The 25000-nt window shown below is 40.2% G+C and overlaps 2 protein-coding genes across 3 annotated transcripts in view; one reads left to right on the forward strand and one right to left on the reverse strand.

Annotated features, from left to right (window-relative positions):
* flr (actin-interacting protein 1 flr) overlaps positions 1-16103 on the forward strand; it is an 18882-nt gene extending 2779 nt beyond the window's left edge. The window contains exons 2-15 of one of the 2 annotated variants that reach the window (XM_070130857.1): positions 3710-3831; positions 4891-4981; positions 6239-6386; positions 7150-7333; positions 7552-7707; positions 8047-8280; positions 8492-8594; positions 8862-8972; positions 9171-9274; positions 9554-9712; positions 10017-10106; positions 10300-10480; positions 11274-11387; positions 13441-16103. In XM_070130857.1, the coding sequence (XP_069986958.1) occupies positions 3710-3831; positions 4891-4981; positions 6239-6386; positions 7150-7333; positions 7552-7707; positions 8047-8280; positions 8492-8594; positions 8862-8972; positions 9171-9274; positions 9554-9712; positions 10017-10106; positions 10300-10480; positions 11274-11380 (1790 nt within the window). In that variant the 3' untranslated portion in view covers positions 11381-11387; positions 13441-16103. The remainder of the gene's footprint in view (positions 1-3709; positions 3832-4890; positions 4982-6238; positions 6387-7149; positions 7334-7551; positions 7708-8046; positions 8281-8491; positions 8595-8861; positions 8973-9170; positions 9275-9553; positions 9713-10016; positions 10107-10299; positions 10481-11273; positions 11388-13440) is intronic. The other variant, XM_070130856.1, reaches the window with a different exon arrangement.
* A 1241-nt stretch (positions 16104-17344) lies between these two features.
* Positions 17345-25000, reverse strand: part of LOC138864228 (glutathione hydrolase 7-like) — a 25428-nt gene continuing 17772 nt past the window's right edge. The window contains exons 10-12 of the mRNA XM_070130858.1: positions 18715-18880; positions 18244-18397; positions 17345-18021 (exon numbers count right to left, since the gene is read on the reverse strand). Of these exons, the coding sequence (XP_069986959.1) occupies positions 17804-18021; positions 18244-18397; positions 18715-18880 (538 nt within the window). The 3' untranslated portion in view covers positions 17345-17803. The remainder of the gene's footprint in view (positions 18022-18243; positions 18398-18714; positions 18881-25000) is intronic.

The raw sequence follows: 25000 nt of genomic DNA on the forward strand, positions 1-25000 counted from the left end.
TCACTCTCACTCTCACTCTCACTCTCACTCTCACTCTCACTCTCACTCTCACTCTCACTCTCACTCTCTCTCTCTCTCTCTCTCTCTCTCTCTCTCTCTCTCTCTCTCTCTCTGCTTATTTACTTAACTGTCTACCTGTACTTGTCTACCTGTGTGCCTTCCTCTCTGTCTACCAACCTAACTATTTGGATACTTTTACCTACCTTCCTGTGTGCCTGTGCCTGTGCCTTTGCCCACCTGTCTGTATACATATCTTTAGCTGCCTATTGATATACCTACTTACTTACCAACCAAATGTAGGTCTGTCAACCTACATTTATAGATACCTACCTACTTACTTGCAAATCTACCTGCCAACTTAACTGTTTATCATTACCTACTTACCTACCTACCTACCTACTTACCTACCTACCTACTTACCTACCTACCTACTTACCTACCTACCTACTTACCTACCTACCTACTTACCTACCTACTTACCTACCTACCTACTTACCTACCTACCTACTTACCTACCTACCTACTTACCTACCTACCTACTTACCTACCTACCTACCTACCTACCTACCTACTTACCTACCTACCTACCTACTTACCTACCTACCTACTTACCTACCTACTTACCTACCTACCTACCTACCTACCTACCTACCTGTTCTCCCCCCCCAATCCTCCTATTTACTCAACCCCAAGATCAAACACAACGTTGATTTATTCATGAAAATTGTCCCTTTTCAATGATTTTATAGCACAGACGAACACATTCTTGTAAGCTTAGCGGGAGAAAGTTTATGAGTCATACAGAGGGCCCAGTGAGTCAAGGCACAGAACTGTTCAATAGTGCTCACGCCTCCTACTGGGAAAAGTGCTCCAAGAATGCTCATCCTCAATAGTAGATAATTTGTTAGTATTGGCAAAATATTTAGAGATAGCCAGCTTAGTAACAGGCCGAGGGCAGGGGAGAGATGTTGGAGTTATTTTATTTTTGCTTGAGAACTTTTAGTGTGTTATGTTTATTTACATTTTTATATATTTTTTTGTATTTATTTTGTATTTATTATTATTTTATGTATTTATTTATTTGCTTGTTTATTTAGTCACTTGTTTTTGTCTCTCTTGTCTAGGGATGGCATGCGTACATTACAGTGTGCCAAATGGAGATAGGGTTAGAGACACTTAGCCAAAAATAGGAACACTTGAAAATATATTCTTAAAAAAAAAGGAGAGAGAGAGAGAAAAAAAAAAAAAAAGGTGGGGGAAGAGTGTAAAGAGACAGACAAAAATGTGATAAGTATTGTTATGTTGCTTATTCATAACATCTCTCTCAAAGACATTGCATTTGACGCCCAATCAGAATGAGGAAATGTCATTTTGTCATGACCCAACTGACATTTATTGCTCCTGACAAGCAGCTGATATCGAGAGAGGAAACCCTACCCTCGCTCTTGCCCTTGGCATGTGTTTACTTCCGGCTGGGGATTCGCGGCAAAATGAGCGTATAGACTAATGTAAAAGGCATATTTTTCTTGTGTATGGCAGTGTTAGTTGGCAGTGTGTGGTGCTGGCAAATGTCCAGCGAGGATTCTCATATTAAGATCTTGTAAACTCATATCTATGTCCTCGCACTAGCTCTCTCAGACTCCCAGATGGTTTTGCTCATTTCGGAAAAAATTCATTCAAGGCTGTGATCAAGCCTTTTTAATTTGCTTAATGAGAGAAATTGATTATGATTACAGTAAAAGAATGAAACACGAACCATGATAAAGAATAATTCTTTTCTTTATCTCCTTACTTTGTGAGAGATATATGTACTTTCGAAGTATATCAGTGGCTTTATAGAGATGAAATTTTGATTTTAAGGATATTGTCATTGAGAAATTTGTTTTTCATTTACCATCTGTTTATCAGAGAGATGCCTCTCAACCTTACCCACTTTCTCCAGATATGATGCAACTTGCACTCACACACGCATGTATGCACACACACACATCAACATCCACCCACCCATCCACACACCATCCCACACACCATCCCACACACACCATCCCACACACACCATCCCACACACACCATCCCACACACATCCACATCCACCCACCCACACACCATCCTACACATCTACACCACTATATCCATACTCCCACCCACAAATATCCAAACACATTCACATCCTCACTTATCCATAGCCACCCACACACATCCATACCCACCACATATCCACACCCATCCATACTCACCCACAATCCACACACATCCACACCCACCCACATATCCACCCACATCCACACTCACCCACACACACCCACACCCACCCACACACCCCCACACCCACCCACACACATCCCTACCCACACACACACATCCACACCCACCCACACACATCCCTACCCACCCACACACACCCACACTCACCCACACACATCCACACTCACCCACACACATCCACACTCACCCACACACATCCACACTCACCCACACACATCCACACCCAACCACACATCCACACACATCCACCCACATCCACACCCACCTACCCACATCCACACCCACCCCCCCACATCCACACCCACCCATATCCACACCCACCCACCCACATCCATACCCTCCCACAATCCACACATCCACACCCACCCACACATCCACACCCACCCACATATCCACACCCACCCACATATCCACACACATCCACACCCACCCACACACATCCACTCCCATCCATACCTACCCACAATCCACACCCATCCACCCACATATCCACATACATCCACATATCCACACATCCACACCTACACATATATATACCCACACCCATTCACACACCCACCCACTCATCCACCCACCCACCCACTCATCCACACATACCCATGCATCCACACACTCATCCACACATACCCATGCATTCACACACACCCACTCATCCCTACACCCACACCCAGACATCAGTCACACATCCACACATTCACACACCCATGCACTCATCCATACACCCACATATTCATCCATACCCACACACTTCACACACTTTCACACTCATTCATATACCCACCCACTCATCTGTACATCCACACACTCATCACACACACACACACACACACACACACACACACACACACACACACACACACACACACACACACACACACACACACACACACAGACACACACACACACACATACACACACACACATACACACACACACATACACACACACATACACACACACACATACACACACACACACACACACACACACAGACACACACACACACACACACACACACACACACACACACACACACACATACAAATACACACACACACACACATACACACACACACATACACACACACACACACACACATACACATACACACACACACATACACACACACACATACACACACACACACACACACACACACACACACACACACACACACACACACACACACACACACACACACACACACACACACACACACACACACAGGTGTGTAATTGTATAGGTAAAGTGAGTGCCTAAGAATGTGGATAGATTCGCAGTTTACAATATATTGATGTTGAATGATAATTTTATTCACTTTCACTAACTGGTAATTTTGGCAATTCTTATATCTAATAATTATAGTTTATTTTAATATGCCTTGTAATGATACTGGTATTTGTCGATAAGCAGTAACCATTTCCTCTCTTGCCCCCCTAACAGTGGCTGTCTGGGCTTGCCTGCCCCGCACCCAGAGGGGACAACCCATCGTGCTGGGCGTCGACCCCAAGGGCAAGAAGCTCCTCTACGCCAACGGGAACTCAGTCATCATCCGTGACCTGGAGGTGAGGGGCCAAGACGGTGTTATTCCTCCCGTGCTGCAGCTGCCATATTTGGGAGTCGGGGATGAGTCATGGGCCTCTCGTGATAAGTGGTCGGACAGGGAGAATTGTTGGTGTAGTTATTGTAGTGGGAGGGGGAGGGGGGATGCTGTATTGATGGTGGTGTTGCTTTTATGGTTATAGTCTCACTGGAATGTAGATTAAAGTGTATTGGGTAGTGAGAGAGGCTATAATAAAAAAAAATTCTAGAGGAAATGTATGGTTTGGCAACTTTCAAAGTGGGGAAACCACCCTACGCCTCCTCTTACAACACTACGGGCAAGATAAACAATTTACCTGCTTTGTAGAGACTGGGGTCAGGTTTCCTGTTTTTTGTTTACTTGTTTTGTAGTATGTGGGTTCTGGAGAGTAAATGTTAGAGTATATATATATATTATTTATTATTATATCTGCTGGACGTTTTATTTTTTTATTTATTTTGTTTTTGTTTTTGTGTGAAATGCTGTGTTTATAGGGTTTTATCTTTGTGTGTATGTGTGTGTGTAAGTGTATATGTGTAACCTTAGAAGTAACAGCAAGTATTGTAAATAAATAAATGGATGAATGAAATACTAGATGAAATTGAAGCCAGAAAAATATGGCTAATACTCTACTGTATTTGTTTGTTTGTTTGTTTGTGGTGTTTATATAGATCTCTACAGGTTTATGTTTGTATTGTTTATTTATTTTATATATATTATTTATTTGGTAATTTATTTTACATTTTAAGGTTCCTATTTAGAAAAATTGATGAATGAAATGAGCATAATTATTTATTGATTCAGTTTTATTTATTTATTGAAATGTTTTCTCAAGTAATTTTTCCAAGAGAGAGAATGATAGCAGAGAATTTTTTATATGGTTAATCGTTTATAAATTATGATATATGAATTTATATACTTGTTCATTAATTTACTTATTTATTATTATTATTAATTCTTTCACTCTTATACTTGTATTGAAGTTTATATTCCTCACACCATAAATGACTCAAAGAATCTTAATATGGGAACCGAATTTCAGAACTCCTCCGTGGCCGATGTCTACACGGAGCACTCCATCCAAGTTAATGTTGCTCAGTATGCTCCCTCCGGGTTTTATGTCTGCTCTGGAGGTTAGTACTACTTTGTCCTTCGGCTCCTCCTCCTCCTTTCTTTCCCACTCATCTTTCCTCCCTTTGCCTTCCTCTTTCCTCCTCTGCCTTTTATCATTCCTTCTTTCCCCCTACTCCTGTCCTCTCTCTCTCTCTTACTTCCTCTGTTTTCCCTACTCCTTCCTCCTCTCTCTCTTCTACTTCCCCCTTTTGCCCTACTCTACCTCCTCCCTTCTCCTCCTTCCTTCGTCCTCCCATCCCCCTCCTTCCTTTTATCCTCTTCCTCTTTTCCTCTTTCCCCTTTCCCCCTCCCTCCCCTTCCTCTTCTCCTTCCTCATGCTCTTCTTCCCATTCTCCCTCCCCTTTCCACTCTTCCTTCTCCTTCTTCTCCTTCTCCTCCTTCCCCTCCTCCTACTCTCACTTTCTCACTCCCTTTCCATTTCTTGTGTTTATGGGTGTTTCCCTTTCCATTTCTTGTGTTTATGGGTGTTTGTATTCCTACTTTTAGTATCTTTTCCACTCCCTTTCTTTCCTTGTAACTTTTCTCGTCCCATATTTCCTCTTCTGAGTTTTTTCATCTTTGTATCTAATTATTTTAAACATTTTTATGTTTATTGCAAAAGATTGTGAATAGGTTATGTATTTTTATTTTATTTATTTATTTATGATTATTTTTTCCCTATCAAAAAAAGCTGTCATTCATTGGATAAGAATATTATGTTACAGTGGTATTCTCGGATTTGCCATATTCTTAAGGTGAAGTATTTTTTCAAGTCTGTCCTAGCTGAGAAGCTGTTTTCTATAGAAGAGCTTGTGGGTGCTAGGCTTGTATTTGCTGTTTTGTTTCCTTCAGTTTTCTGATAATTTTCTTAATCAGGACTATACCATTTAACCCTTTATTGATGGGCACACCTATAGCCATCACATTGTACTGGGTGTATGACATATATGCGTCATGACTCGTTCTAGCGAGTGAGCAGGTGCAGCTATACACTGCACAGGCCAAGCCAGAAAGAACTGACTATTGCATAATGATAATGTGACAGAATATTCAGGCCGTGTCATGGTAGGGTTAAATCAAGTCTGATATTTTCCGCGTCGTATTGCAAGGTATTGCAAGATTTGTATTAGCCTTTACTTTGCCTTATTTTGCTTGTAAGCATACCCCCTTTTTTTGTTTCTCATTTTACTTTTTCATTTTCTATATAATTTCTATACTTTTTCGAAAGGAAAGATTTATTAGTTTGACAAACTACCAATTACCGTATTCAATTGCAGATCAGCATGGAAAGGTCCGCATTTGGGACACCATCAACCCTGAGCACATCCTTAAGGCGGAGTACCAACCTCTGGGAGGCCCAATCCGAGACCTGTGCTGGTCACACGACTCACAGCGCATATGTGTTGTAGGAGAAGGCCGGGGAAAGTAAGTTTCGGCCATTGTTGTTTGGGCTTTGGATATTGTTTGTACTCATATTCATTATTTTTGTGTGAAAGTTATCTGTATTAAATAGGATATATATGATTAGGTATATATGACTGTGTATGAAAGACTGTCCTTACATTTGTTTAGGAAACTACAATCACTACAAGCTCGAGCAGGAACTACATGCCTACCCACATAGCTTAACAGATAGGTCATAACAACATAAACCTCAATTTCATTGCCATGTCAGATCAAGAATTCTTGAATCTAGATGGACAGGCTAGATGGCACAAGTTCTAGCAGTTTCTCAATGCAGTTTTATCTGTTTGGCACCAAAAACCTCTCTGTATATCATTCTCAAATATGATGCTATAAACTACAGCAAAGGAAATGAAAAGTTTTTAATATTCATCCTTTATTTAAGGATAATAAGGAAATATCTCAAGATGCTCTGTTGCCAAACAGCACTTACTGGCCCTTTACATACTATATGCTTGCTGTCTTTCTTTTTCTTGTGTGATCTCCCTCTTCTGCTATATCATCATCATCTGTATCTCTTGTCCCTCATTTGATTCACCAGTTATCAAGGCAAGGAGTTGGATTGTTACATGTCATTGTTTGTGATGTATTCCATAAGTTGCATTACTTTTCCATTTAGATTTAAAAATCACTACCATAGATAGGGTTGTACTGTTCAAACAAATGCAAGACCTATAATTATGTTTAAAAAGATTCAGTCCATTATCACTGTCTGTGTCTCCAGGTTTGCCCACGTTTTCATGATGGACACGGGAGCCTCGGTAAAAGGTGACCTTTCAGGACACACCAAGGCTATCAACTCAGTCTCTTGGAAGCCGACCAGACCTTTCCGCATTGCCACTGGCTCTGAAGACAACAAGTCAGCTTTCTATGAGGGTCCTCCATTTGTCTTCAAGTGCACCAAAGCTGTAAGTATTTGTTACTTGTATTTATTATTTATATATATATTCATTAATATTGATATGTATTTCGTTATTTTTATTGTATTCATATAAAGGAAAAATTGTTGATCTTTTATAGATTATTTGGTGGTACTTTCACCATATTTTGTATCAGAGTATTTAAGATTATTTCACTTCACGAGATCACTTCTATACGTTTTATTACAAATGGATTTCTTCCACAGGACCACACAAAGTTTGTCCAGTCAGTGCGATACTCCCCAGATGGTGAGAAATATGCCACCGGTGGATTTGATGGCAAGATCTTTGTGTACAATGGAAAGGATGCAGAACTCATCAAGGAGATGGGATCCCCAGCACATAAAGGAGGTGTTTATGCTGTGAGTAGTACATCTTGACGAGTGAAATGGGAGGATATTCTATTTTTGCGTTTAGCATTACAATAGAGAAGTAGATTTTTTTAAAGGAGTTTTAGTATAGCCTATTCGCTGTGAATCTGAATATTGATTATTGAGTTATGATAACATGAAGCATCTTTGAAAAACTCTTAATAACCATTTGAATATTGTTTGTTTGTTTTACTAAACAACCTGCTGCAAGGTCTATAAGATAAGTTCAAGGAAATAATAGCAAAATCCCCAACAAACAAAGTCCCAAAGTAGAAAATTGCATTCTGATCTCTAAATTATGGTGTGTGCTATGCAATTACTTTGCTTCAGGTATCCTGGAGTCCAGACAGCAAACAGCTGCTCTCTGCCAGTGGAGACAAAACATGCAAGATCTGGGATGCGGAAACTGGCGAGATGGTCTCAGAGTTTGTCATGGGCACAGAGGTTGAAGACCAGCAGGTGTCCTGCATCTGGTCTGGGGATTTTGTGGTCTCCGTCTCCCTCTCTGGATTCATCAATTACCTCAACCCAGCTGATCCGTCGAAGCCTAAGAAGATCATTAAGGTTGGCTGGATTTTATAACTTCATGGTGTTATTGAAGTTCACATCTTGTTATGATTTAGAATGATACGACATTATCGTAAAAATCAGTCAGGTGTAGGGAAGAGGGGCACTATCTTTGGAAATGTTGATTAGACATGAATTTTAATTTGAATTTTGAGTTATGTATATTGATTGCAATTCCCCTTTTTTTTTTTTTTTTTTTTTTTTTCAGGGCCATAATAAGCCAATATCTCGCATTGGTCTATCCCCTGACCGCAATACATTGTATACAGCAGGAGTTGACGGCACAGTCACTGTTTGGGATGTTGCAACAGGTAAGTGGAGATAAAGAAGTTTTAAAATGTTATCTGTCTAGTTTATTTCCAAGATGTGATTGATAGAAGTGAAGTACGTATCTTTTACAATCAGCTGATTATTGTTAAAAGAATAAGTGATTATTATCTTTGATGTAACATGTATTGGATGTAATGCAAGATAAAAAAAGGAATAATTATCAATTGAAACAACATTATTTCCTGAATAGCAACGTAAAATTAGATGAAACTGGTGCCCATGCTCATATTTTTTACCTCTTCACACAGGCGACAATGAGCGCATTTCAGGCAAGGGCCACGGGAACCACGTCTCTGGCATTGTTGTAAAGGATGATATTGTCTTCAGCGCTGGCATCGATGACTCCGTGAAAATCATCGGTCAGTGTGAAGTGTTTTTGCATATTTTTTTTTTTCATTCATTGCCTGACTATATAATCCTTTTATTTTTATCTATTTATTATTATTTATTTATTTATTTTATTTATTATTATTTTTTGTTGTTGTCATTTTTGCATTTTTTGACTGATTATTGTTGACTTTCATATGAGCCTATAAGTTATTTTTGAAAAATTTCAGACCGTCTCCAGAATGGTTACACGGGAACATCCATCTCTCTGGGATCGCAACCCAAGATGATCGCAGCCCTGGATGATGGTGTCATCTGTGTTACCACTAAAGAGGTTAGTTGGTTATGTACTGGTCAGAATCCAATCTTAAATAGAGTAAAAATTTGGCTACAATTATATGCCTGTTGTTGAGATGGCTAATACAAATTTAGATTATTTCCCCATTAATAATTTTATGTAAATGATCAGAAATGCTATGACCCGGTAATGAATGACTTCTCCCACAACGCCACCACCAGATCTACTAGGTTTCAAAATTATGTAATACCTTTTGCCACACCCATTTTCTCTGTCTGATTTTCAGCTTCTCTCTCTCTTTCTTTTTCATCGCAGATCTGCATGATCCGTGACAACGTCAAAGTGGGAAGCTTCCCCATCAGCTGGGACGGCCTTTCCATATCCACCAATGGGTCGTTCAGTAACGAGGTGGCGGTTGGAGGCCAGGACAATCTTATCCACATTTACACCCTGGATGGCAACACCCTTACAGAGGTGAGCTGAGACCGGGACGTGCAAGTTGATGGGTTTATTTTTACAAGCTATTTGATAAATAGAGGGGAAAAATTCTGTTTGAGAGGTCTGAGGCAAAGATTTTGGTGGTCATACCAGACCTCAAGAAACCAGAATGTAATGGTTGAATCCTCATGAAATTATTTTATGGTATTCAGTAGATGTGTTACATTTGTGATGATGATTATTGTTAACTTGTTTATTGGGTAGAAGACCCTGGCATGGGCAGATGCTGTTCTGGCAGTTGTGTTCTGGGGTGCATGTTTATCTTATTAATTATTTGCAGAAAACAACTCTGCAACATCTAGGACCAGTGACTGATGTGGCCTATTCCCCTGATGGCCAGTATCTCGTGGCTTGTGATGCAAACCGCAAGGTATGTAAATTCGTAACAAAATGTTAGTATACATGTCTGATGTGAGTGATGTTGCTAGAATATCCGTTTGGCAGAAATCCACATTTTATGCTTTATATTCCCAAAGGTATCCATGAGATATGTACTTAATTTCAGTCATAATTAGTCAGTTATACTGTAAATCTGTACTGTAATGTATACTCTTCTCTATCAGGTAATTGTGTACAGCCTCCCTGGCTATGAAAAGTTCAACCGTATGGAGTGGGGCTTCCACAACGCTCGCATCAACTGTGTCGCCTGGAGTCCTGACAGCAGTATGGTGGCTAGTGGCTCTCTCGACACAATGATCATCATCTGGAGCATGACACAGACAAACAAGCACATCATTATTAAGAGTGAGTACCTGATCTTGATATCCTTTTTTCTTTTATTATTATTTCATTTGATGATGATTATTTGTTTATTTATTTATGTAATTGACAAAGGTATCTAAACTGAATGGAGAAAATGTGACAAAAGCTGAGTGCATCTGAGTAACAACGACTCAAACGCGAAGTACAACGTCATCATTTTCTGAGATAAATGAATAGATAAGATAACAAGTACTGATTATACTGCACCCAATACCAAGACTACGTTAGTGCATGACAGTCTGGACATGTTCTCTTTATTTGAATATAAAGCTTGCTTGTAGGAATTTTTAACTTGCTTGTTGTAAACTTAGAGCTGATATGACTCTGTTGATGTAAGAATCTCTGTGCCATGATTGGTAATGGTCTCTACCACTTTATCTATAGTAACATTTTGCATTACTTATTTTCTTTGAAAGTTGTTGAGCATAGTTTTTCCTTTTTATTTTGCACTTGATATTGCTGTCGTGCACTTATAAAAACAGGTACAAGGGGCATTTCCTTGGTCTGTTTAAGATTGCAGTAATGAATTACATTCTTGTTGCGTTGCTAATGCCAAGTTAAGCAGGCTTTTACTCTCTTTACTCTCTTTGAATTTCTCTCTTATTTTGCATGAGCAGTTAAAAGTAGAATTGATTTCACTTTTTATTTATTTTCTTCTTTAATGCTACACTTTTCCTTCACTCTATGTAGCTTCAGTTAAATTCAGAAACAGACAGAAGGTTGATATGTAGATGTGCGAGCGATACTCTACACTATTTACGTACCTGCCCTACAGACTCGCACCAACAAGCCCAGGTCACAGGCATGGTTTGGTTGAACAACGAACAGCTAATCTCAGGAGGCCACGATGGAGTAGTGAAAAAATGGAGCGTCAAGTTCTAGAACAATGGTTGTGTGATTTGTTTCAAAGATTTCTTTCCTTATCCCCCCCTCACCCCCCCCCCCTTTTATAATGTCGGGGGTAGTTACTAACTTGCTTTGTGAGGTCTGTTTGCCCATCTCCGTGTCAGGTGTGTGTTCCAGAGTGCGCCCCCATGGTTTGAAATTTTCCCCTCTTCCAATCTACTTCCAAGTTTTTTGCAGTTGCGTGCGAGATCCAATATTAAAAGGTTCAAATTTGAGGCAGTCCTGTTGTAACCTCCACTGTTGTTATAGATTTTTTCTGTGGAAACCTTATCAGCATGTTAAATTTTGTGCTTAGGAATACACCTGCTTTTTTTCTTGTGGATGAAATGGAGGCTGTTTTAGGTATTTCTCAGTCCTATAGGCTTTGTTTGACTTTGGGTGTGACAGTATTTTGCAAGGGAATGTGGTTTAAACCCAGATAGACTAATATATTCAGACCTGATCCTTTTGTACTATAGGAAGGTTCAAGAAATTAGCGATGGGAGTGTAGATTTTCTCTCATTTCTGTGTTTTGTATTAAATGAATGGTTGTGATGACAGTCACACCATTTGAATGAAAATCCAGTAATTTGGAAGTGAGACTATTCTCTCTCTCTCTCATTCACTCCCCCTCCTCCTCCTCCTCCTCCTCCCTCCCCCAAATATCTTTGAATGTGGAAAATTGAGCCAGAAATAGTAGCTATGATGTTTCTCTGATCCTCACATGATTATTAATGTTTTAAAATATACACCTATAATTACTTTTATTTTTTTTCAAGGGCTTTTCTCCCTACTTTTTTTTGTAGATTTTATCTTTTCTTTTGATGTCATTTTACAAACCTTTCCTTATCTTGCATTGAAATTACTTCATTCTATTATTATTTGCATGTAGGTATGCTTACAGCTAATTTAAGTAGTGCTTACCATTTGTTTTAGTGTTATAGAGCCTTTATATTTCTTTATGTACATAATCTCTTTTCTACTCCATCTTGAGACATTTCCTTAAGCGTGTGCATTTGCTTTCCAGTTTGACTAGGTTTTTGAAATTTAAGTAACCATAACTAGAAAGGGTACTTAGTATTGCATTTATAAAGGTGCATAAGTGTGCTATGCAGTGTTGTAGTAGCCCATTCATGCTGGGTGATGTCTTGTCTGTTCATGTTGAAAAACTCATTGACACTGTGGGATGTTAATTGCCTTGTGAGTCTGTTTCCTGATGGTAAGGATGACATCTCTTGAACTCTGTCATGAGTTGGACAGTGACCCAGGTGTTAAGTGGCATTTGCAGTTGCCTTTCCAAGCCTTAGTGAAATTTTTGCTTGTTATGAATGACTTAATAGTGTGTGCTATTGTAAAAGTAGAGAAAAAATCCTTTATATGTCCCATTTTATGAAGGTACAGGAGTAGGTATTAAAAATTAAATACATAAGGAGAAACTATGTGAAAAATGTGTAAGGGCTACACATCTGTATTTACCTGGCAGCAAGTGGTATGTAGTCTTTGTGCCGCGTAGAAACCCGGAAATCACCATGACGTGTTTAAAGGGTATCTGGCATTAAGAACTTAAATGCCCTAAATTGTGAGTGCCAGACAAATTAATCACCAGTAATATCTAATCAGTGGTGAAAAGGAGAGGGAAGACCACACAAGGCTGTTTTGATAGTGGAACTTGCTTTTTTCTTAGTAAATGACTTGTGTTGGCAGAGCATCCTATATTTTTCATGCTGTAAAGGTTTACTGTGCTTAAGCTCTTTCATATGTTATTAAAAGCTTTTTTTTTTTTTTTCTTGTACTGGATTTGTATTTTGGTTTTAATTAAGATAAATTATTCTTTGTTTTTATCTTTTTTTCTGTATAGGATAACTTTTTTTTAAATTTGATTTTATGGTTCATTTCATGCTGTCTCATTTCCTCAGTTGCAATGACCTTGCCTACTTTAAAATTGCTGACGGGGTACTTACCAAGTAGTCAGCATGATTTTTTAAAGATCAGGGATAACGCAAAATCTCATTCTTTGAAGGACTTAAACAAAAATGTCTTTATTATCATTATTCCAGACTCGCACCCACAGTCGCAAGTGACAGGACTAGTTTGGCTGGACAACGAGAGGGTGATGTCTTCAGGGCACGACGGGCTGGTGAAGACATGGAATGTGAAGTTTTGAGTTCTCCTAAATTCTTGAGAGAATCCTTCTTCTTGAAACATGGCCTTTTCATTCAGGACATACGCAAAAGATAACAATAAGAAGACTCGTTATTTGTATTGGGACACCAAGAAATTGCTTCATGATGGATGTGTGTGTGTGTGTGCCATTAAATGAAAAAAAAAGAGAACTGGTATATATATAGATATTAATATACTCGTATATATATACAGGTTTGAAGAGCATATCAGACTTAAGAATATAGGGTTTTCTCATCACTTTATAGGTAAGTTTAGTTCCTAAGATTATCTCTGAGCCTGGTAATGCAGGGTTTGGAGCCTCTGTATGCTGGAAAGGTTTGTCTGCTGCAAATACTATGTGATTTAATCCAAAGAAATTTGAATCCATTTGTCTGCTGTTGAGATTAGTTCTGTATCAGTGCTTTCATGTGACTCAACCAAACTACCAGTTCTTTCTTTCCTTCTTTGACTGGATTGGAAATAGTAACGTTTGTATTAATTACTAAAATCACATTAATATTTATATGGGAAGTGCATTTATAATATGTAAAAGAAGAAATGCTATATATCCATAACCATCCTTTGAGTGCATTCTTTTGGTAAGTGTTTTGGGAAGACCTACAAGGAGTCGAGATACACGAAAGTACATAGTTTGACTGTTGTACATTCCCCACACCCATTAGGTGCTAACCGTCGTGCACTTTAAACTACGAAAGAAAGGAAAAGAAAGCAAGCGGGATGTTGGGATTAAAAATTTGAAAAAAAGCAGAGAGTAAGGGCTATGAGCTTTGTTCGTCCCACCAGAGTTTGTCCTCCTTCAACAGTGCAGAGATATTGAATTAGCTTATACATAGTCCGTTATATCAAAAGAATAAAAAAGGTTGTTTTAGTATATATCCTCTAACTTATTTTTGATACTAGTAGCCCCGAGACTTCCAAGTTCATCATTAGCGCATAACAGCTGTAAAATGTCATTCATTTCGAAGGGCTGATGTATTTTTCTTATTAGTAAAAATTCTTGTGCCAATCTTAGAAGAGAGGATGCAATTTACATTCAGAATGTAACGAAGAACTCGGAGAAAGCATGTTGCCAAGATGGATGAGCAGGAAAGAAAAAAAAAATCCAATATGATTCACAGAAAAAGAAGGTTATCTGGCAATATAGTATAAGCATCCGTTAAGACATCAAAACATTCACTGCCTTTTTTTATAGAAGAGAAAAATGGAAAGGAGGGGAAAAAAAGAGACAGACAGACAGCCCATATCTTACATGGTTTACCATAATTCAGGAATTGTGTCTATTTTGAATGTTCCTAAGCATCAACATCTTTTTGTAATTTTTGTAGGTGTGAATGTTTAAAGATGATTATGATTTCCATTCATGTGTGATTATTGCTTAGTCTCCGTTTTGGGCATGTCTTCCACGCATTGGACATGGAAAAAGCGAAAAAATTATTTATTCCATATATTTGGAATGTGATTTTCATTTTTTTTTTTTCTTCTTTTCTTTTTGGTTTGTGTGAGAATAATTTTTACGTGGTTATGCTACATAAAAAAAAAACTTCAGAAACGAAAACTAAAAAAAAACAATAAATATATATCCCAGTGATTGTTTGATATTCTTGTAATGCCCAGTGATTATGTTTTGTAAAACTTCATTTTTGTTTTAAGTTGATCATTTATGGGCCCAAAGTGACCATTGAAGAACTCAGTTGATCCCTTTTCTTTGTTTATTTTTTCTACATTTATATTTCTTTTTTTCTATACAACTTCACCGTTTCTCCCGTTTATATGGCCACTAGAATTAGACGTACACAACTGTGATCTTTTCCAGACACCGGTAACTATTGTCTCGCGATGGCTTTCCTGAATGAGGCAGGAATCGAGCCGACTGCACGATGAGGGCACAATGACAAATTTCCCATTGTACTTGCAGAGGCTCTGGCATGATTGTTCTCTCGTTCTTGCCTTTTGATATTGTGAAATTTGTGATCTGTACAATCTTTCTCATCTCTCACTCGTTCTCTCTTCTTCTCCTTTGTTTTAAAATCTCTATTTTTATTTGCCGATTCATGATAAGTGTCACTATAAAACTTTTGGAAATGTGTGTCAATTTTAGTACTTTTTAGGAAGATCCTGTGTAATCAATGAAGAGCTTATTCAACATTGCAGGGTAGTGCTAATCTCACTGTAAAAGGAGTTTTACCTACTGCATATCTAATTCTGCTCAAGAAACAAAAAGCAAATCTTAAAGAATAGATATGGTTTTAGTAATAACATTATGCAGAATCTTTTGTAAAGCCATCTGAAAGAAGTTCAAAGAAGCACACACATGGAGAATGTATTATAACTTGCCATGAGAACAGTGTGCATTTCCTTGTTATAGCAGTGCAAGTACAGAACAAGACTTAATATAGGAAGACCGTACAACTACAAAATACGTATAGCAGTTTTTCAAAATATTTACACAATATTCCCCTCCCCTTTTTCTGTAAGGCATCAAGTTTCTGAATGCCTTCTCAGCCTTCATTTTGATATCAATAAACAATCACCTTGGTTTCTGTTCTTTTAATTTTATACCTTCACAAATTATAATTGGTTATTTGCATTGTAAGTGCATTATTTTTTTTTTTTAAGTATCAGCTGCTTGTATTTTTTTCTGTTTTGGTGTATGGAGACCTAACGGTGTAAATGTTCTTTGTTTAAACCTTAGCAAGCAGTGCTGATAATCAGAATCTTTATAAACTTCTAGTATTGATTACGGTAAATGTGAATCCACCTCAAAATAAGCTGGAATGCCTTTTCAACTGGGTGAACAAGTAGATTAAAGTGAAGGTGGTCAAGCTCATGATCACAAAAATATGTGCTCAACATAACATTGGAGTTAGAACAAGAGCCAGTGATGTTAGAAAGTCAAATTTACGGAAAAGTCATCTTCATATTTGAAATGGGATATCCCTGGTCTGTGTTGAGTGATGTACAGAATTTATCAAGTATCTTTAGAAGGGGAAATCACTGCACAGTCTGGATTTTGCTGTTATCTGAAGTCCACTTGGTTGGGTATTCCTGACCCATTTTATGGTGGAAGTTCACAGATGATATTTTAAAAATAATAAGTGTTGCTGGCTGGTAAGTGTGTCTAATTTTATTATGAATCAATCTATAAAATTTTCCATATATTTAAGTTGTATATTACATAATAAATCAATATATATATATTGACAAAGTAATGCATTTACCTCTTGAAAAGTTCATCTGAAAGTTTATGGAGACAGTAATTTTATTCATATTTTTTTATATCTTGGTAAAGAGAATATATTTCTGCTAATGAACTGCATTAGAAAAGTCATACATTCTTAATGAAAAATTTATTAGTCTTGTTCACAAAATGTTTTATCCTAATCTGTTCCACCTTTTTTTTCCTTCATGTTATTACTATTCAAAACATTGCACTATCAGGAAAAAAATTCTTCCAAATTCTATCGTTTTATGAGGAACCATGAAAAAAAGACTAAAAAGTAGACGGAACAGTTACTCACCTTAGCCTCATTGGTTGGAAGGTACAAGCAGATCAGGAAGAAAAAATATGCTTCCTTTTTTCTATTTCCACTTTTTCCCTCTCAATTTCTGCATTTCACACTCTTGTACTAAGCAAAAGCTAGATTTTCAAGTGTAATGAATCATGTTTTTGTTTAGCAAACAAGTGTAACAAATTCTAAATACACTATTTGGTGGGGGTCCCTGTTTTAATGCCTTCAAATACACATTAAGTGAATGGTAAAAGAATGAGTTATATGAGGTAAAATTATTTTAATAGATCCATAAATAAAAACTATACATAAATACATTTTAACAACAGTAGAATAAAACAATAATTGTGACTTCATATCCATACTATATAACATATAGTGAAACAGCTGCTATATGTTGTTAAATATCTAGTGCAATACTTGCTTACAATGTAATTAAAAGTCTGTTGTATAATTGCCATTTATACTGTATCTGAGACTTATGTTGTTGCTCTTACAGTCAGAGATTTTGTATAATTAAAAAGTTTGGTGAAGTTGGCGGTCGTTCAACTTATAGTTATGTCCCAGTGTAATTGGTACCCATACCATAATTGAAGGATCTGGTGTAAGAGGCACTTACAGTTTACTTAAAGATTTGGTGCAATGGATAGATAGTGTGTAGTTATAGGTTTAGTGTACAAGGCACAAAACAGTTAAAAGTCAGGTGCCACTGGCGATTATAATCTGATCAAAGGTCTGTAGTAATATTAACAGTGTGTGTTGAGGCAGGTTCCAGCCTGTGTGCAACCCCACCTCCCCGGGCATCAGAACGAGACACCAACTTATCTTTGGTTTTGGAAACCCCGTTGACACTAGAGTATGGGAGATGTAGGATCTGCAGTGTGTGGTTCATTGTTAGAAGGTCGTTTCTTACTGTTCCCGGCAGACGGTCGATGGTACCCAAGTCTGTGGAAGCGAGAGGAAATAGGTTAAAATGTGGATGTTGCTTTGATTTGATTTTTACCTCTCTTTTTTATATATATAAGTATGGATGGAGAAATAACTTGTTGAAAAACTTTAACTGAAAAGAAAAGAAATGAAAAAATGAAGTCAAAATATTCTTGCACTCCACATCCACACAAAACTCTGAACAAATGAATACAACCCATATATTGTAATATTCCTCACCTTCAACAAAGACTTGATCTAGTCCTGGCCTGACCGTAATTCTCGGCTGTTCAATGGACTGGGTGAGGTTTTGGCCTCGGAGAAGCAACTGACTTATCACCTGTATCATTGCTCCTGCATCTGGACTGGACAGCACTGCACGCATCCCACATACCTTTGGGAATGCAATGTTTTGTTGGAATTTTCTGTTAAGTAGGTGCCTATAGGGTTGTATATTTATTCTTTTTTTTTTCTCCTAGTATAAAGTTACTGTCACGAGTTAATTTTCATTCATAAGTTATTTCAGATGAATATTAGAAGCAGCAGCTACAACTACTTAATATCAACAATAATAACAAATCAAAATGACAGTCATTTACAGCCTGACTTTACAACAATCTTTACTCAACGACCCTCAACAAATCAATTTTCGTAAAAATCTCAACAAATACACAAACCCAGAACAAAAACAAAAACAACTGATCCCCCCACCTGCTGCACATCCGTAATAATGACAGGCGTGTAAGTATTAAGAGGTCTGGCGTGTGAAAACTGCTCGTTCTTGGGGTGGTTGTGAGGAGGCATGTTGGACAGGTGGTTGTTGAAGAGAATTCCACTCTTGGTCATCACGCGGGACCCAAAATAGGTACCAAGGCCACTGTAAATGAATAAGCAAATATATTAATAAATATACAAATAGATAAATAACAAGCTAACTAAATAAGGTAATTGATTAATGAAAGATAATGATTAATGGTTGACACAAATAATGTACTAGACTAATGAAAGATAAAAAAAAAATCTTTACTACAGCATTTATACCATATTTGAGTCATGCCAACTTTCCCTTGTAAAAAAAGAGACTGGCTGTTGATAAAATAAAAACCTAGAAAATATATACAACCCTCAAAAAAAGAAAAAACAAATCATGAAATCTCCAGTAGTAAAAGCATCACCTGCTCATCACAACACGAATCATCCCCCTTAAAAACAACCCCCATCATGTCTAAAAGTTCCTCCTGGCTACTCACGCATTCAGAGAAACGGAGACGAATCATCCCCCTTAGAACGACCACCATCATGTCTAAAAGTTCCTCCTGGCTACTCACGCAATCAGAGAAACGCAGACGAATCATCCCCCTTAGAACAACCACCATCATGTCTAAAAGTTCCTCCTGGCTACTCACGCAATCAGAGAGACGTAGACGAATCATCCCCCTTAGAACAACCACCATCATGTCTAAAAGTTCCTCCTGGCTACTCACGCAATCAGAGAAACGTAGACGAATCATCCCCCTTAGAACAACCACCATCATGTCTAAAAGTTCCTCCTGGCTACTCACGCAATCAGAGAGACGTAGACGAATCATCCCCCTTAGCCCAACCACCATCATGTCTAAAAGTTCCTCCTGGCTACTCACGCAATCAGAGAAACGGAGACGAATCATCCCCCTTAGAACAACCACCATCATGTCTAAAAGTTCCTCCTGGCTACTCACGCAATCAGAGAAACGCAGACGAATCATCCCCCTTAGAACAACCACCATCATGTCTAAAAGTTCCTCCTGGCTACTCACGCGATCAGGGAAACGTAGACGAATCATCCCCCTTAGAACAACCACCATCATGTCTAAAAGTTCCTCCTGGCTACTCACGCAATCAGAGAAACGTAGACGAATCATCCCCCTTAGAACAACCACCATCATGTCTAAAAGTTCCTCCTGGCTACTCACGCAATCAGAGAGACGTAGACGAATCATCCCCCTTAGCCCAACCACCATCATGTCTAAAAGTTCCTCCTGGCTACTCACGCAATCAGGGAAACGCAGACGAATCATCCCCCTTAGACCAACCACCATCATGTCTAAAAGTTCCTCCTGGCTACTCGCGCAATCAGAGAAACGTAGACGAATCATCCCCCTTAGCCCAACCACCATCATGTCTAAAAGTTCCTCCTGGCTACTCACGCAATCAGAGAAACGGAGACGAATCATCCCCCTTAGAACAACCACCATCATGTCTAAAAGTTCCTCCTGGCTACTCACGCAATCAGAGAAACGGAGACGAATCATCCCCCTTAGAACCACCACCATCATGTCTAAAAGTTCCTCCTGGCTACTCACGCAATCAGAGAAACGGAGACGAATCATCCCCCTTAGCCCAACCACCATCATGTCTAAAAGTTCCTCCTGGCTACTCACGCAATCAGAGAAACGCAGACGAATCATCCCCCTTAGAACAGCCACCATCATGTCTAAAAGTTCCTCCTGGCTACTCACGCAATCAGAGAAACGTAGACGAATCATCCCCCTCAGAACAACCACCATCATGTCTAAAAGTTCCTCCTGGCTACTCACGCAACCAGAGAAACGCAGACGAATCATCCCCCTTAGAACAGCCACCATCATGTCTAAAAGTTCCTCCTGGCTACTCACGCAATCAGAGAAACGGAGACGAATCATCCCCCTTAGCCCAACAACCATCATGTCTAAAAGTTCCTCCTGGCTACTCACGCAATCAGAGAAACGTAGACGAATCATCCCCCTTAGCCCAACCACCATCATGTCTAAAAGTTCCTCCTGGCTACTCACGCAATCAGAGAAACGGAGACGAATCATCCCCCTTAGAACAACCACCATCATGTCTAAAAGTTCCTCCTGGCTACTCACGCAATCAGAGAAACGGAGACGAATCATCCCCCTTAGCCCAACCACCATCATGTCTAAAAGTTCCTCCTGGCTACTCACGCAATCAGAGAAACGGAGACGAATCATCCCCCTTAGCCCAACCACCATCATGTCTAAAAGTTCCTCCTGGCTACTCACGCAATCAGAGAAACGTAGACGAATCATCCCCCTTAGCCCAACCATCATCATGTCTAAAAGTTCCTCCTGGCTACTCACGCAATCAGAGAAACGTAGACGAATCATCCCCCTTAGCCCAACCACCATCATGTCTAAAAGTTCCTCCTGGCTACTCACGCAATCAGAGAAACGTAGACGAATCATCCCCCTTAGAACAACCACCATCATGTCTAAAAGTTCCTCCTGGCTACTCACGCAATCAGAGAAACGTAGACGAATCATCCCCCTTAGAACAACCACCATCATGTCTAAAAGTTCCTCCTGGCTACTCACGCAATCAGAGAAACGTAGACGAATCATCCCCCTTAGAACAACCACCATCATGTCTAAAAGTTCCTCCTGGCTACTCACGCAACCAGAGAAACGTAGACGAATCATCCCCCTTAGCCCAACCACCATCATGTCTAAAAGTTCCTCCTGGCTACTCACGCAATCAGAGAAACGCAGACGAATCATCCCCCTTAGAACAACCACCATCATGTCTAAAAGTTCCTCCTGGCTACTCACGCAATCAGAGAAACGCAGACGAATCATCCCCCTTAGAACAACCACCATCATGTCTAAAAGTTCCTCCTGGCTACTCACGCAATCAGAGAAACGCAGACGAATCATCCCCCTTAGCCCAACCACCATCATGTCTAAAAGTTCCTCCTGGCTACTCACGCAATCAGAGAAACGCAGACGAATCATCCCCCTTAGAACAACCACCATCATGTCTAAAAGTTCCTCCTGGCTACTCACGCAATCAGAGAAACGCAGACGAATCATCCCCCTTAGAACGACCACCATCATGTCTAAAAGTTCCTCCTGGCTACTCACGCAATCAGAGAAACGCAGACGAATCATCCCCCTTAGAACAACCACCATCATGTCTAAAAGTTCCTCCTGGCTACTCACGCAATCAGAGAGACGTAGACGAATCATCCCCCTTAGAACAACCACCATCATGTCTAAAAGTTCCTCCTGGCTACTCACGCAATCAGAGAAACGTAGACGAATCATCCCCCTTAGAACAACCACCATCATGTCTAAAAGTTCCTCCTGGCTACTCACGCAATCAGAGAGACGTAGACGAATCATCCCCCTTAGCCCAACCACCATCATGTCTAAAAGTTCCTCCTGGCTACTCACGCAATCAGAGAAACGGAGACGAATCATCCCCCTTAGAACAACCACCATCATGTCTAAAAGTTCCTCCTGGCTACTCACGCAATCAGAGAAACGCAGACGAATCATCCCCCTTAGAACAACCACCATCATGTCTAAAAGTTCCTCCTGGCTACTCACGCGATCAGGGAAACGTAGACGAATCATCCCCCTTAGAACAACCACCATCATGTCTAAAAGTTCCTCCTGGCTACTCACGCAATCAGAGAAACGTAGACGAATCATCCCCCTTAGAACAACCACCATCATGTCTAAAAGTTCCTCCTGGCTACTCACGCAATCAGAGAGACGTAGACGAATCATCCCCCTTAGCCCAACCACCATCATGTCTAAAAGTTCCTCCTGGCTACTCACGCAATCAGGGAAACGCAGACGAATCATCCCCCTTAGACCAACCACCATCATGTCTAAAAGTTCCTCCTGGCTACTCGCGCAATCAGAGAAACGTAGACGAATCATCCCCCTTAGCCCAACCACCATCATGTCTAAAAGTTCCTCCTGGCTACTCACGCAATCAGAGAAACGGAGACGAATCATCCCCCTTAGAACAACCACCATCATGTCTAAAAGTTCCTCCTGGCTACTCACGCAATCAGAGAAACGGAGACGAATCATCCCCCTTAGAACCACCACCATCATGTCTAAAAGTTCCTCCTGGCTACTCACGCAATCAGAGAAACGGAGACGAATCATCCCCCTTAGCCCAACCACCATCATGTCTAAAAGTTCCTCCTGGCTACTCACGCAATCAGAGAAACGCAGACGAATCATCCCCCTTAGAACAGCCACCATCATGTCTAAAAGTTCCTCCTGGCTACTCACGCAATCAGAGAAACGTAGACGAATCATCCCCCTCAGAACAACCACCATCATGTCTAAAAGTTCCTCCTGGCTACTCACGCAACCAGAGAAACGCAGACGAATCATCCCCCTTAGAACAGCCACCATCATGTCTAAAAGTTCCTCCTGGCTACTCACGCAATCAGAGAAACGGAGACGAATCATCCCCCTTAGCCCAACAACCATCATGTCTAAAAGTTCCTCCTGGCTACTCACGCAATCAGAGAAACGTAGACGAATCATCCCCCTTAGCCCAACCACCATCATGTCTAAAAGTTCCTCCTGGCTACTCACGCAATCAGAGAAACGGAGACGAATCATCCCCCTTAGAACAACCACCATCATGTCTAAAAGTTCCTCCTGGCTACTCACGCAATCAGAGAAACGGAGACGAATCATCCCCCTTAGCCCAACCACCATCATGTCTAAAAGTTCCTCCTGGCTACTCACGCAATCAGAGAAACGGAGACGAATCATCCCCCTTAGCCCAACCACCATCATGTCTAAAAGTTCCTCCTGGCTACTCACGCAATCAGAGAAACGTAGACGAATCATCCCCCTTAGCCCAACCATCATCATGTCTAAAAGTTCCTCCTGGCTACTCACGCAATCAGAGAAACGTAGACGAATCATCCCCCTTAGCCCAACCACCATCATGTCTAAAAGTTCCTCCTGGCTACTCACGCAATCAGAGAAACGTAGACGAATCATCCCCCTTAGAACAACCACCATCATGTCTAAAAGTTCCTCCTGGCTACTCACGCAATCAGAGAAACGTAGACGAATCATCCCCCTTAGAACAACCACCATCATGTCTAAAAGTTCCTCCTGGCTACTCACGCAATCAGAGAAACGTAGACGAATCATCCCCCTTAGAACAACCACCATCATGTCTAAAAGTTCCTCCTGGCTACTCACGCAACCAGAGAAACGTAGACGAATCATCCCCCTTAGCCCAACCACCATCATGTCTAAAAGTTCCTCCTGGCTACTCACGCAATCAGAGAAACGCAGACGAATCATCCCCCTTAGAACAACCACCATCATGTCTAAAAGTTCCTCCTGGCTACTCACGCAATCAGAGAAACGCAGACGAATCATCCCCCTTAGAACAACCACCATCATGTCTAAAAGTTCCTCCTGGCTACTCACGCAATCAGAGAAACGCAGACGAATCATCCCCCTTAGCCCAACCACCATCATGTCTAAAAGTTCCTCCTGGCTACTCACGCAATCAGAGAAACGCAGACGAATCATCCCCCTTAGAACAACCACCATCATGTCTAAAAGTTCCTCCTGGCTACTCACGCAATCAGAGAAACGCAGACGAATCATCCCCCTTAGAACAACCACCATCATGTCTAAAAGTTCCTCCTGGCTACTCACGCAATCAGAGAAACGTAGACGAATCATCCCCCTTAGCCCAACCACCATCATGTCTAAAAGTTCCTCCTGGCTACTCACGCAACCAGAGAAACGCAGACGAATCATCCCCCTTAAAAACAACCACCATCATGTCTAAAAGTTCCTCCTGGCTACTCACGCAATCAGAGAAACGCAGACGAATCATCCCCCTTAGCCCAACCACCATCATGTCTAAAAGTTCCTCCTGGCTACTCACGCAATCAGAGAAACGCAGACGAATCATCCCCCTTAGAACAACCACCATCATGTCTAAAAGTTCCTCCTGGCTACTCACGCAATCAGGGAAACGGAGACGAATCATCCCCCTTAGCCCAACCACCATCATGTCTAAAAGTTCCTCCTGGCTACTCACGCAATCGGAGAAACGCAGACGAATCATCCCCCTTAGAACAACCACCATCATGTCTGAAAGTTCCTCCTGGCTACTCACGCAATCCGAGAAACGGAGACGAATCATCCCCCTTAGCCCAACCACCATCATG

This window comes from Penaeus vannamei, chromosome 15 (assembly GCF_042767895.1).
Source record: "Penaeus vannamei isolate JL-2024 chromosome 15, ASM4276789v1, whole genome shotgun sequence".
NCBI lineage: Eukaryota > Metazoa > Arthropoda > Malacostraca > Decapoda > Penaeidae > Penaeus > Penaeus vannamei.